At 37.0% G+C, this 14883-nt stretch overlaps 1 protein-coding gene across 2 annotated transcripts; it reads left to right on the top strand.

Moving 5' to 3' along the window:
• Positions 1 to 1635: 1635 nt before the first annotated feature.
• On the top strand, positions 1636 to 14229 carry ABHD17B (abhydrolase domain containing 17B). Of its 2 annotated transcripts, XM_026866440.1 has the most exons (4): positions 1642 to 1872; positions 1960 to 2113; positions 11631 to 11810; positions 12699 to 14229. In XM_026866440.1, the coding sequence occupies exons 1-4, from the start codon at positions 1647 to 1649 to the stop codon at positions 12916 to 12918; spliced, it is 780 nt and encodes a 259-aa protein (XP_026722241.1). In that variant the 5' UTR covers positions 1642 to 1646; the 3' UTR covers positions 12919 to 14229. The 2 variants fall into 2 exon arrangements, with proteins under 2 accessions (XP_026722240.1, XP_026722241.1); XM_026866439.1 differs by having other exon boundaries at positions 1636 to 2113.
• Positions 14230 to 14883: the final 654 nt, after the last annotated feature.

Raw genomic sequence — 14883 nt, 5'->3', positions numbered from 1 at the left:
GGGGGGGGGGGAATAAAATCGGGGTTTGTGCCCTACAAAGACAAGTAGTATTCCCAGAATGGTCATGCTGTTTATTTGACTTATGCTGTGCCTTACTCTGTAAGTAATCTCTGTGTAACGTTGTATGCAGTATGTATTCATAGTCCACCACAGGGAAGAGACCATTCACACATCCAAAATACTGATAGTTGTTCTGTGATCTGTATTCAACTGCTCTTAGAGCAGCGTCCTTGAAGCTTTTCTAAAGAGGAATTTATACAGGCATGAAAACTATGCTTGTATACAAGTTAGAGGACAAACTTTGACATAGGATCTAAATATTGCCGAGTATTTTAGTTAACAGTAAGATTTTATTGTTAGAGTACATGGTATTTCTGAAATGACATGGGACTGTGGACATCAGAAATTCGTTTGTTCATATTTGTAAACTTGTATGTAGCAGTCAAAGCTTGAACGTGAAACTGTAGGAGTGCTTCTGTTTGCAGTGACAGGGAAGGAACTGAGCTTGAGACCTGTAGATAGATTTGGGATGGAAAACTTGTTTAAGTTGAGATGAAATGTCAGAGTGGCAGATGAAGTGACAGAAATGCCTTAACACCAGGAAAGTAGTGTAAATGCTTATCTTAAATGTGCTGGTTGCCAGCATGGCTCATGGGAGATATCATCAATCTTCCTACCTCTGAGAAAAAGTGTTGTCACGGTTTTTTACCCCCTCTTTTATCCCTGCTGTAAATTAAGAAGACACAATGCCTACTTTTCAGGGCAGCTGTATCTTTACCTACTTGCTTTAGGTGTATATGTGTTTACTTTCTTTTTCTCCCCTCCACTCTTAACCAGTTATTTGAATTGGTAATATATTGATTTGCCAAGTATTTGTCATAGAGCATTTGATTTGGGATTATTTTAGTAAAGAACAGAATAGAAATAGTCATAGTCATGTCATTAATATAATTCCGATTCCTATGCGCAATATAGGAAACCCTAACAATTTCTTTACAGGGTTTGGAAACATTTATGGTAGCCACTATGAGGAGCAAGGAAGAGTTTATGCCTGGATTTTAGTTTACTGAAGGTCTTGTTTTGCCTTCTAAGTTTTGACCTTCATGCACCTTTCATACTGCTGATACTGCTTGCAGGAGTCCATAACCCATGATTGCATTACATATTCTCTGTATTTATGAAATACTGTTGTGATTTTTTTGCTGCAGAGATCTGCATAGCCTTAGTATCCTGCAAACACTGCAACATATTTTAATTGTTCTTTATATGTATTTGTCAATGGGATGAACATTCTCTTAATGGCTTAAAATGGGGGCCTTAATTTCCTTCAGAGAAACTACATAACTAATGCTTGTTCTTTCCCAGGGCAATCATATTTTAGTTTTAATATCTGGCGGGGCTTTAATGTTATCACCTTTCTTTAATAATATGCCCATTCTAAAGTAGCTAATAATATCAAATAAGCTATTATATAGAAATTTACATATATATTTAAGTCTGTGTTTTGTTAAATGTTTCCACTAAAATTATGTATTATTTTCTAGAGAGGTTATGTTTAGATTTTCCATGAGTTTTTATTTTTTCTTTTTTTTATATATAGGATCTAGAAACTTATACTGTTCTCTCTTCCTGTTTCAGACTAGAAGATGAATAATCTTTCCCTTAGTGAACTGTGTTGCCTGTTCTGTTGTCCACCATGCCCAGGGAAAATTGCATCCAAACTGGCATTCTTGCCTCCTGATCCCACGTACACACTGATGTGCGATGAGAGTGGTAGCCGCTGGACTTTACATCTCTCTGAGCGAGCAGACTGGCAATATTCTTCTAGAGAAAAAGATGCCATTGAGTGCTTCATGACTAGAACAAGTAAAGGTAACAGGATTGCCTGTATGTTTGTGCGTTGCTCACCTAACGCCAAGTATACTTTGCTCTTCTCGCATGGAAATGCTGTTGACCTAGGTCAGATGAGCAGCTTTTACATAGGACTGGGTTCACGGATTAATTGCAACATATTCTCATATGATTATTCTGGATATGGTGCAAGTTCTGGGAAGCCAACAGAGAAGAATTTGTATGCTGACATTGATGCTGCTTGGGTGGCTCTTAGGACAAGGTAAGACATTAGTTGCCATGTTTCTTTTACAGCATGCTGTTCAAATGGTTGTACTTATTCTGCATTGGTAGTTTAAACAGAAATGCTATATTTTAGGATTAATGGATTCATATCCAAGCTGATCAATGGTGCATTATGCTGAAGGCATTGTCAGTATTGAGTGGGAATAGTATATAGTACTGATAAGTGAGAAAAATTGAAATGGGATGACATTTAATAAGGTATGTTTCACTCTTGGATGGTTAGAAGATAATCCTGATTGTCACAGCCTGGGATCCTCTCAAGATTGTCTCAGCTGGAAATCTCAGAAGATAGGAAAAAAACTATAATAATTGATTCCCTGATAACTGGTGTGATGTCAGTGACAGAAAACGCAGGTTGCTTTTTCAGGTAATTCCTTCACCTACTTTTTTTTTGTAGGGAGTGGCAGTGGAAAAGCTGTTGTAAGAGAACCTAGTGAGACTTTATATGGTGTTTAGACCACCTTTGTTTCAGAATTCGAACTAGTAGCTACAGCATTTCCAAAGATAGCTTTCTATGTAAAATAAAAAGGTGTTTTTATCTTAATAAAATATGATGTGTGGGAGAGGTTGTAATTGATCTGTGTAAATACATTTATGGTGGGAACAAAAAAACAAGAATTTGAGTCAGTGGTGTTAGCTCAAATAGATTAAAACTGGACAAGGAAAAAAAAATGCAATTTGAAGGATGTTGTTTCAGTGCTTTTTGTGTTCTAAGCCTCCGGTTTTAGGGAGATAAATTAGTAAAATGGAAGACTCTGGAGTCAATCTAATACAGGTAAGAATCCTAGGCACCAAATAAATGCAGCACTGAAAACCCACTTCTTAAATTTGAGAGCAATTTTCACCATGTATTTTTCCACTTAGAGCAATATTCTTCTTGTGTTGCAAGTACCCAAACTACAGAAAGACTATTTTTTAAAATACTGTGTGATCATAAGAATAGCTGTTCACCAAAAAACCTCACATCATATTGTGCATTTGCACCAAAAAGCTGTTAAAACCTAGATTTATTATAGAGCGGCAGGTTATGGTTCAGTCATTGAAACTTGAGCACACTGTTTAATTAAATATAATATCAGGAATGTGACTTACTGCAAGGGCATGTGTGAAGACCCTTTAAATCCTGGAGCCTGGTAATTGTTGCAGAGAATTTAGACCTTGATCAGTTAACTATTTCCCTATTACTTTGGAGTAGATTATCCCTTTTCAGTGTTTTAAATACACATACTGTCTTGCATTTCTTTTACATTATAGCGAAGATGTGATATTTCTTTTTAAAGAAGCATCCTTTATTCATATATTAAAGTAGGAAGAACCCTTATTATCATAAACCTCATACAACCACAGAGGACAGGTATTCAGCCTCACATATTCAAAAACATGCATACTGTTTTATTCGATTAGGTTTTGGCATTTCTTTTGATTACAGTGGAAACTTGAGATCTAACTAGACATCCGTTTTGTAAACCAAGAGCTGCAACAGGTGCACTGTATTTAAGTGATCTGGAAGATTTCTGTTAGGCAAGACACTGAGTAACATTGACGAAAAACATCACATGGTTTGTGAACGATGTGTAAGACAGTCTGAATTGTTTAAATATACCACAAAATGGAAGAGAACTAGATGGTGAAACTTCATAGTTTGTCAGTTTACAGTCTCTGTTTTATGAATTAATTTGTAGTTATTGTCTCCTTCTCCTGCTGATGAATTTCTCATTGAAAATCTAAAAGGAGATGTGACTGTAACTTGAATTCTTGCCTCCACTTGTGAGCAACGCATAGTGTACCTTTCCTAATTAAATAAGATTGTTAATTATAATGTCCCATCTGAACATGCCCTTTGCTGAACAGACACTGTTGCAGAGAAACTCTAAATACATACTGCATCTATCTGCTTTTTCCTTTTCCACTCAGCAATGACCTCACCTCAATCCCATTTACTGTCTGTGTTTACTTTTTGTGTCAAAGTCTTATTTAGAAATACAGAATTCTGCAGAGTGTATAGAGCTTGGATTGGTCTGCCTAACTTGTGGATTTCAGAAATGTGAACTGAATTTTTTTCCATTGCTTTGAAAGTGGTTGCTATTACTAGTTTCCACTGTGGTACTTTCAGCAGCTTTCCAATTGGCAAACCTTGTTTCATCCTTGTATCCAAATGCTGAATGTAGCAGGGAGAAGTTCAGCACATGACTCTGAATATACTGGCTCACACAGTTTTGTTACCAGTCCATGATATTCTCTTGAGCCCTGAGACAATGCTCAGCTGTGTTTGAATACTTAATGAATATCTGGACCAGAATGGAGCCTTTGAGTATTTGCTGCAGCATTGATTCACTTTTCTAGCATACCCCGTTCTGTGTTACACTGCCACCATCTCTAACGATTTATAATGTAAGTGTTCTGCAAAATCAAATTAATTCAGCAGATTGTTTACAGGGTAGATATAAGTATAGCTTAATGCATTTGAAATTCATAGTGATAGGGTGAGAGAAAAAAGGGATCATAGGCTTTTGAACTGTGCCTCACAGATTATGATGGGATGAAGAAAAAAATGGAGAAATAGCCTTGGTTGGAGTTGATCAGTCACCCACAGCTCCCTGCATTCTGTGTTCTGAGAAATGGGATCATAGAACCCAGCATTAAAAGGTGTTTTGGGGTTAATTGAAATGCTGATGTGGACTTCATTCTACAGTAAGCACAGCTGCTTGTGTTGGAGACATGTTAGCATGTTAAATTTTGTATCTTGGAAGGACAGTCCAGTTGGTAATCTGTAAATTGGCACAACTGTCCAGTGGGACTGGACACATAGGGTGAAATAGCCTGGAACTAGTATTGAGGGTGATGGCAAGGTTGGTCCAACACCTCATTCTTAAAAGTGATTTCCCTAAGGGTATGTGAATATTATCATCCACGTAAATGAATACAGAAAGCTAATTTGGCAGCAGATCAGAAGAGGTAAATAGATGCAGATTCTGGATTGTATCCCTGTTTTTTACCTTTGAGTATTTTAATAGGAAGCAGCTATCCATGTGGATGTTGACTGTGGAAGAAGGCAGGGTGATTCACTGCCATCATGTTTTGGAAAGTTGCACATTACTGCATATTCATGTGTATGCAACTGTATAAAAGCTGCAAGTGAGGACATTCTTCTTCTGACTGTCATAGCTACAAAGTGTTGAAATGCCAGGAGTCAGTTTGGGATACGCCTGTTTCTGCTGTCCTGGTCTCTGAAGGCTTTTGATGACACCCTAGCAATGGTGGAAAGGTTTAACCAGCCCCAGGCAAATGCAGGGCAAGTGGCACTGATTCAGAAACCTGAAGACTTGCCAGAGTTGCCTCATGAGCAGATTTACTTTTAACAAGCCAAACAGCTTTTTCATTGTTGCTTATCATGGACTGTATAATAATTGAAAAATTGAAGGGTAAATCTCTCCATCAGACTGATGTGTCAAGGTAAACAGCCAGATACAGGAGTAATATCAAATCTATTTGGGTGTTGGCTGAAAGTGTTCTTTTGAGAATTCACAAATTATTTGTGGTGGGTTTTGATACAAATTTAGGGGTGTTTTTCTTCTAGAAGATGACGTGCCATAACTTTGAATATTTGGAGAGAAATTGACTTTGTATTTAAAGTGATAGGGAAAAGTAGCTTAATTTATCATGAAAAGAAATCTTACCAATAAAACAAAAGTACCAGTAGCATTGTGAGGTTTAGAAAAAGTCAAACCATCATGAGAGAGACAGAGGAGCTGCAGTTTCATGATGACTACATGTGCTCTTCACAGCCTGGAATGTTGATAGTTAAAGGTGTGGAGGATGTTCATGTCCTTTATGTTCTGCAATTTGCAGCTGTAATTTTGTGTGCTATGTGCATGATGACAAAAGGTTCTGAGATTTGCATTGAGAATTCCCTCAGGATGTTCTCCTGTGTTCCATGTGCTCCTGGCACTGCTGTCAGTTGGTTAAATGTGTGTGTTGCAGTACCCTCACAAACAGTAGTTGCTTTAGAGCATCTGTTGTGCTTCTTCATTAGTGTGAGCCCGAGAGGTACTACTGAAAATATACCCTTCTAAGGTTGATTTTACTGATACTTTATTTTATTATTGTAAAGTGAGCAAGTCCTCTAGATTAACAGCAGTAGTTCAACAGTAAAAAGGTACCTCCCTTAGATGTATCAAGGGCAAAATGGCAGGTACTCTTAAGAGCCTGCAAGTGTAGTATGGTAATTTCAGTTAGTATTTAGTTGTTAAAGGGAACTGAAGTTTAAAAAAAAAATAAAATCTAAAGCAAACCCAAAAACCACTCGTAACAACCAGCCATGTGTTTTGTAGTTTGCATATGACACATCATATAATGTGGTATATATCTCCAATGAAAGTATATAATATGCTGAATATCCAGTGTAAGTTATATATGGTGTGTATCCAATTAGTATTCGAAATAGGGTTGGATGGGGCTTTAAGCAACCTATTTCAGTGAAGGATGTCCCTGCCTGTGGAGAGGGCTGGCCTTGTGTCATCTTGCAACCCAAACTGTTTTATGAATCTGTGAAAAGAAAAAAAGAGGATGGACTGCTACTAAGATAAGTGTTTAGTAAAGTGCAGAAAAGATCTTGTTACAGACATATAAACAAAGTGGAAATGGTGAAAGTGTTTCTGCTACAACACATTGTGAAGTTTATCATAAAGGGGGAAAAAAAGAACATTTCATTGTTGTTCAGGAGTTCTTTTCCTACCAGAAGCTGCAAAGATCAGGCAGGAGTGTTCATGGGTGCCTCTTTTACATGAGACCATTTATATCTGATCAGTATATATATATATGTTCGCAGAAGAGGATAGTGGCTTCGTTAGTCACCCTGTGTTATCTTGGGCCCTGATTCTAGGGAGTGGTCTGGTAGTACAGTTAAAACAATTTATTGGCTTCCTTCTTCCTTTAACCAACCAGTGGCATGTGATTTCTTGCCTGGTCCTGAAGACAGCCAGCACAAAGGTGTAGAAAAGTAGTTGCTCCCCTACTCCCGGAAGAGATTAATTTAGTTTACTAAACTAGTTGGTAAAGCCCAATGACGGGCAGCATGTGGCTTGAAGATACAAATAGGAAAGTGGCTCTCTAATGTTTGGCAATAGCTTAGCTTTGTCGTGACATTAACCTGTACCTTTAGTGTGATGACAGGGCAGAAGTCTGTGTGTGCTCAGACACTCTATGTGGGTGCTAGCAAGCTTATGTCAACAGAGATACATTTAGTTCAAAGTAAAAAACGCTTTTCAAGTTTAATGTGCCTTCCAGTCAGGTAGCACTGAGGTCCATGAACATGAAGGATGAATCAGGTGTGGAAAGGAGTTGAAATCTCAATTGCTGTGGGAAAGAGAAAAATGTGGGCAGCCTTTAAACTGTGGAAAATAGCAATCTAAATTTTATGCCAGATTCAGTCCAGAATAGCTTGTCCCTGAGGAAGAGTGCTCTTTCTGAGAAGGTATATCTATGCACAGCTACTTTAAAGATTTTGTTACAAGGTTCCTTCTGGTAATCTGGCTTTAAAAAAAAACCCAAAACAAACAAACAAAACCAAAAAATCCCACACCCAACAACAACCAAACTACATGAAAACCCCACCATTACCACCACCACCAAACTGAAGGCCTGCCTATTCTGACACGTTATCTAAGATTACTTGAGCAGACAATAGTGTTTACATTACTTCTATGATTAATGACATGAGCTTTCAAAGATGATCAGTTTTTACAGCACATCTTTGAGTTCTTGTCACCAAAACAGCTGCTTACAGCATATGGCTCTGTAAACTGTCATGTTGTCCTTCCTCAGAATGGCAAGTAATTCTAAGGCACCGATTAAGAGAAGAATATTACTGCCATTTTTTCTCTTGATCTGACACATCCTCATTTGGGAGACCAGGTGTGTAGTCAACTAATAATTTTCTTCTAAACTTCTTGGAGTTTACCTGGAGTATACAGGACTGTCAGAAGGAGGAGTAGATGGATTTTATGCCTAGGGAATTTACCAATAGTTATATTTTCAAGAATTCTTCCCTTTAGATTGAAAGGTAATACTTTCAGGAGAGAGAAACTGAGGGACAGTTGGGGGGTCTTCCTTTTTCCCAAACTTTTCAAAAGCCTGTTCAAGAGAAGAGGGAAGACTGTAGACAGACACAGCAGATGTTGTTCTCTGATTTTTAAACTTCTTGTTTTGTTTTGGTCTTCAAGCCAGAATATTCAAAAGTCTGCTTTGAACCACCACTTTTGGTGATTGGCTTCACTATTTTAGTTTCCAGACTGCAAACCAAATAGTTTCCAGTGGGTGCTGTGAAGGCAATCTGTTTGGCTGTGATAGAGAAAGGATTACTTTTAATCCAAATATAGTAAATACTTTTCCTGGATTACTTTTTGTAGCTAACAATTAGCTATCTTTAGGCCGAATGATTTGAATCCAAAAAATAAGGGGAAGAATAATGTGAAAGAGAATCACAGAATTGTCTAGGTTGGAAAAGAACTTGAAAATCATCCAGTCCAACCATCAACCCAAGACTAACAGTTCCCAACTATACGATATCCTTCAGCACTAAGTTGACCCAACCCTTAAACACCTCCAGGGATGGGGACTCCACCACCTCCCTGGGCAGCCCATTCCAATGCCTAACAACCCGTTCTGTCAAGAAATGCTTCCTAATAATCTAGTGTAAACCTTCACTGTCCCAACTTGAGGCCATTCCCTCTTGTCCTTTCACTTGGTTAAAGAGACTCATCCCCAGCTCTCTGCAACCTCCTTTCAGGTAGCTGTAGAGGGCGATGAGGTCTCCCCTCAGCCTCCTCTTCTCCAGACTAAACACCCCCAGTTCCCTCAGCCGCTCCCCGTACGACCTGTGCTCCAGACCCTGCACCAGCTTCGTTGCCCTTCTCTGGACACGCTCGAGTCATTCAATGTCCTTTTTGTAGTGAGGGGCCCAAAACTGAACACAGGAATTGAGGGGCGGCCTCCCCAGTGCTGAGTACAGGGGTCAGATCCCTTCCCTGTCCCTGCTGGCCACGCTATTGCTGACACAAGCCAGGATGCCATTGGCCTTCTTGGCCCCCTGGGCACACTGCTGGCTCCTCTTCAGCCGGCTGTCAATCAACACCCCCAGGTCCCTCTCTGACTAAAGTTTTACTTTAAATTTCTGTGCAGTGGTCTGCATCTTGTGAAACTTAATACCTGAGGAAAAATAAGTAGGATAATTCACAAGATTTTTTTTTTTATTTCACTATGCTATAATGTGCTTTGCAAACTCCATGCCATGCTAATAATGCCAAGTGTCAGGTATTACGTGAGATTTGTTCACATTATATGAAAGGGATAGAAGGCTATACTGTACTTTCAGAATGGACGTGTGATGTGAATTACTTTGTATTGGGAGATCAGTTGTAAAATGATAGGTGCTAGGCTGTTCTCCAGTGTTTCAGAAGAGATACGGAAATAGTGGAGACGTTATATCTGTTTAGGTTTCAAAGCTTTAATTTATTGTATTTTTTGTGTATTGGAATTTTGAGAAAATATTAATTAGAATGTTTGCATTTCTTTTATTCTCTGAGAACTGTTGTGAGATGGAGAGCTTGCCTGTAGTTCCAGGCTGATGTTTGAGTCCTAGTGTTTTAGGACTTTTGATTGGATAGTGATCCTAGAAACTCTTTGTAGGAAACGCTGGTAGTAATTAAGTAGTCATGTTACAGATAGATTTCTATTAATGTATCTGTGCTAATACTTCTACAGCTTTTATTTTTCACTCTAGCAGAACACAATTTAAATAGATGAATAGTTAATTAAACAACATTAGCTGTGAACAGTGGATTTTAGCCCAAATTCAGAAAGTGTATTGGGGTGCATAATGAGTTCTGCTAGTGATATTTACATTTTAGTCAAATGTGATTTTGTTCTTGAAATCTTCCTAGATTTTTTTTTTTTTATTTTAAATTGACTGGTTGTTACATACTGATGTAACACACAGGGTATGTTTTCTGGCTTATTGAAAAGTATTTGTGAATTTTTGGGTTTGTTGGATGGTAATTTGAATGTATTGTTTCATGTGAAACATCTTTTTCCTAATGTTCCTGATTTTGGGGCTTTTAGATTTTACTGATTTTAGTGTTTGACCTATACAGTTTATAAGGTATGGACAGATAAGTTATTAGCCATGATTAAAAGGTACTGGTCAATTTTCTATTACTTCAGTTTCCCTGGCTTTTCTGAAGGTATGCAAAATGTACTAATTTGGGAGCTCCTTTGTGGCTATGAGTGTTTTACATAGCTTTGACAGAAAAGATGCATGCATTTATTATAGCAGAGGTAATGATTGCATTTCAACAGAAAACCAGTTGATTGTCAGTCTTTTTAGGATTATAGAAAGTTGGCAGATGTTAAGCTTGCCTCATGCTGTTCCACAGTGGTATTAGGTTTCTGAGTTAGACTAGCCTGAACAAACTTCTGATAATACGTGAGAAGAACGTTTTGACTTTTTGTTTTGTAATGCAGTGCAGTGTCTCTTCCCAATTAAGGTACTTCCTTTCCTAAATAACTTAAGGTACCCAGGTAGATAAACTTCTGCAGTCTGAACCTGTACTGAGAGTAATTTCTTAGTGTAGATCAGCTCACTTCCACTGTGGACACTGCTCTTGGCAGCATAGCATTCTGCTTACAGGCTTTTTCAGTGTTACCTGGGAACCAGCTACTCTTCGTATCCACACTAATGCAGAAAATATATTCATTCTGATCTGTTTAAGTGTTAACTAGATGTTACATAACTCTTTTGTTTACCTCACTTAATTACAAAAAGAATTAGTGTTTTCATTTTACTAGGAGGGGAGGTTTTGACTTTTTAATTTTGTAGTGCTTATTAGACTGTCATAATTGTGGGTTAGGTTGGGTATTCCTCTTGCTAGCTTGCATGTCAAATCAACTGTGATAAGAAAGAAGCATCTCAGCTATTACATAAAATGTACATTCTGACCATTGTCTGTATGGGCATGCTTTAGGTCACACTAAATTGCTGAGTAGTGTTACAGGATTGCAGTTTTTATCAGGTATCAGAAGAGAAAAGCCAACCAAATTTTTGCAGAGTTGACTATGCTCCACTTGATCGTAACCACAGAGCTAGTAAAGGTCTAATTAGGTTTTTGTTGTAGGTCCACTAGAGTTACAGTAAAGCTTTTCAACTAGTATACAAATCAGAACTGCATTCACAAATCCATGTTTAAAAAAAAATAAAGCCATGTTTCAGTATCAGTCAGGCATAAGACCAAAAAAATTAATACAGAGAGTAAATAATTGTCCCTTTAAGTCAGAATGTCATAGAGTATACTTGCTTGTTCTTCTCCCAGCTCCTGTTTCATAGTTTATCTGCTTCAGGAAACTTTCATCTGCAGAAATGCTTGTTTTGCTTTGCTGTGTGGTTGCAGTTTTGTCTGTTTCACTATGTGTCACTTTTGTTAACATTTTAAATTTTCTAGGTATGGAATCCGCCCTGAAAATGTGATTATATATGGCCAGAGTATAGGAACAGTACCATCTGTGGATCTTGCTGCTAGGTATGAAAGTGCTGCTGTAATTCTTCATTCTCCACTGACCTCAGGAATGCGAGTAGCTTTTCCTGATACCAAGAAGACCTACTGCTTTGATGCATTCCCAAAGTAAGTTTAGGATTTTTTTTTCTTTTTATTCTGCATGCATTTTTCTCTGTTACAGAAGTTTTAGAATAGGGAAACAAGTAATATGGAAAACTCTGAAATTTCTTTCAAAGGTTTAAAAAAATGAAGGAAAATCAGAGTTAATAACAACGAGGATCATTTGATTTGAAGGAGTTTGCAGAACTTTGTAAATCTAGGTTTTTTTACATCTCTAATCATTTCAGTGGGTATCTGTTAAAGACGTGATCAGTCTTCCTATACATAACCCCTAATACCACTAATTCTAACAAGCAGTTCTAGTTCAGTGAATTATTAATCTGGGCAACTGAACAGTCTTTTGCATATGTTTTTGTAAGTAGCAAAGACTGGTAAACTAAGTAAACTTTAACTGAAGAAAATTCCTCTCGTGTTTCAGAACTATGCCACTAGTTGACCATTACAAACTGGTAAATTTGTCTCAAAGAATTACTAGTATTTTGAGCATCTAACTTCAAAGACTTTTTCCCCATGTATGATCAGACTTTAAGCGCTAAAATTCTTTTGACAAGCACTTTTTTACTGAAAAACTCTGAAGTAATATTTTCATCAGTCCAGTGACACTGATTTTTTTTCTGAAGTTAATATGGTAATAAATACCACTTTTAGATGGATTGCTCTGTTATTTGATGCTAATAGTTTCAAGTCGTGTTTTTCCGTTCTGTGTGGCTTTACATTCCGTTCTGTGTGGCTTTCAGGATGTTCATAATATCTAATTTTCTAATGGTTTAAACAACTTCAGAACCAAATCATTAAATCTACAATGTGTAATTAAAAAGTGAAATTAACAGTCTGCTCCTTCAAAAAGTTTTAATAAAGCTTACTGTGTTCATAGATACAATTTTTTTCTTACAGCATTGACAAAATTTCTAAAATAACATCTCCTGTGTTAATAATCCATGGGACTGAAGATGAAGTAATTGACTTTTCACATGGGCTAGCATTATTTGAGCGTTGCCAGAGACCTGTAGAACCACTGTGGGTAGAAGGAGCAGGCCATAATGATGTGGAACTCTATGGACAGTACCTCGAAAGACTAAAACAGTTTGTATCACAGGAACTGGTGAACTTGTGATTTTCTTCATGTATTTTACATGCTTTTTCATTTCACTGCGAGCTGCACGCCTTGATAAATACATAACATAAAACCTGAAGGTTGTGTTTTCAAATCATCTTGGTTGCCTTCATTAAATGTACAGGTAATGATTTGTCAACATAATTAATGAAGGTTTTAATGCCAGTATTATAAACTGGAATTACATGATCATGCAGTCAAGCTTAGCAGTTCATATTAGTTTGTGAGATGTTTTTTCTTCCTAGATGTAAAAAAAAAAAAATCACAAGGAGTACTGTATGAAATTTTAATGATATAAAATCGAATGCTGTAAAAGTGTTGCCAAATGCTTTAGCATATCAAAAACAAGTTTATAAATATTTTTTAAACATCTCAAAACGTACTGTGACTTACTCTGTTGCACAAGTGTAAATTAAAACCCAGTCTTCTAAGCAGTTGTTCTGTAAAAATGAAATAGCCATGAAATTTGAGGAAATACTAATATGTGTCCTAAGAATAGACAGTCACTGGAAATGACCCATGCCCTGTTATAGGGGGACAGGGTCAATATAGATTTATCTTTTTCCATATTTTTCATATCTTCTGTGCTTAGTTTTACTAAGTTGTTTTGTTCTTGTGTTGTTCCTTACCCTTCAGGTTAAACAAATTTACCCACTCATTTAAGCAGTCCTAATATTGCCAAAATAATGCCACAAGTTATCGTTGTTGTAATGCAAATACCATTCACATGATTCCTACTAAGGCCACTAAGTACTTCTTTGAAACCAGTAAGACCTTTAGAATCTAGAAGGCTTTGTGGACAATGTGGTTTTAAACACTGACTGCATACAGATGCAGTACTTCATTAGAAAGAACCTGAAATTTCATCCATATTTGTAATAAAAAAATTGCAAGTTTGCAGTTGTCTGATCAGGCTTAATTTTGGATGTCTAGTGTAAAGGTCATTGGTTTTTGACTGTTGTGGGGAAATTTTACTAATAGTGCCTGGATGGGGTGGGGAGAGGGGCAAGAAGAGAATGTTGACACTTTTCTATTAACTCATAGTAAAATAAACTTTGTAAGCTGCCTTTCCCTTGAATGCATTTTGTGTGAATAAAACTACGAAAAATGAACTTAATTATATGTAGCCTATTTGTAAACAACGTAATATTCCAACCATACACACTGTGCTTCTAACTTTAAGGCCTTACGCAGTTTAATTGTTCTGCTTGGGTTTTGTGATTGAGACTATTGTATACTTAAATGTAGCTTCAAGTATTGTGAAAACTTTGGTTAAGATGTGTTGATTAACAGTAAACAATATTCCACAAACTTGCTGTTCCTTTTTTTTTTTTAAAGAAATAGCAACAGTTGCTTGCAATATCAAAATAATAAGCAACTCTCCATTTACTCTATAACGTCTAACAACTAAAGCAGTAACCGATTGTTACAAATTGTCATCATATTTCTTTATCAGCAACTAGTGGTTTTATCACCCTCTCACCCCCATGCCTCGTCTTATTTCTTTCTGCCATCGAGCATACAGATTTTCTGCTGCAGAGCTACTTATAAACAGTCTTCTGTAATGAATTAAAATTTAGCTTTCATTGAAGTCCTCAGTGACTTCTCATCTTTTGCTTTTTGGTTTGTTAATTGAATAGAAAGAAATTTAAATTTGTTCTCAAGCAACTGGGTTCTTGTTTGTCTTTTTGATCAAGCATGCTTCAATGTGTTATGAACTTCAGATTAATATTCAGACACAATAATATTAGATTTAAAGATTTGCATCCTAATCTAAGACTTTGCAATTGGAAGTATGCTTAAATAGGTGTCTAACTCAGCTTTATTATGTCATACAGTATACACACAGAGTTTGATTTCATTTTCTTACTACCTCTAGACAGTATGTCTGATTGAGATGGAAATAGCTGTCATCGTTTAACTGCTTTTTTGGTGATGAATGAAGTGTGTTTTGAGAGTCCTGTT

This window comes from Athene cunicularia, assembly GCF_003259725.1.
Source record: "Athene cunicularia isolate RWA chromosome Z unlocalized genomic scaffold, athCun1 chrZ_part2, whole genome shotgun sequence".
Lineage (NCBI taxonomy): Eukaryota > Metazoa > Chordata > Aves > Strigiformes > Strigidae > Athene > Athene cunicularia.
This window is presented reverse-complemented; position numbering and strand designations above follow the sequence as displayed.

Excerpts from the sequence above, each read along its gene's own strand:
- ABHD17B (XM_026866439.1), top strand. The coding sequence starts at position 1,647 with ATGAATAATCTTTCCCTTAGTGAACTGTGTTGCCTGTTCTGTTGTCCA. Across the intron at positions 2,114-11,630 it reads TGGGTGGCTCTTAGGACAAG|GTATGGAATCCGCCCTGAAA; the intron begins GTAAGACATTAG and ends TAAATTTTCTAG. Across the intron at positions 11,811-12,698 it reads TGCTTTGATGCATTCCCAAA|CATTGACAAAATTTCTAAAA; the intron begins GTAAGTTTAGGA and ends TTTTTCTTACAG.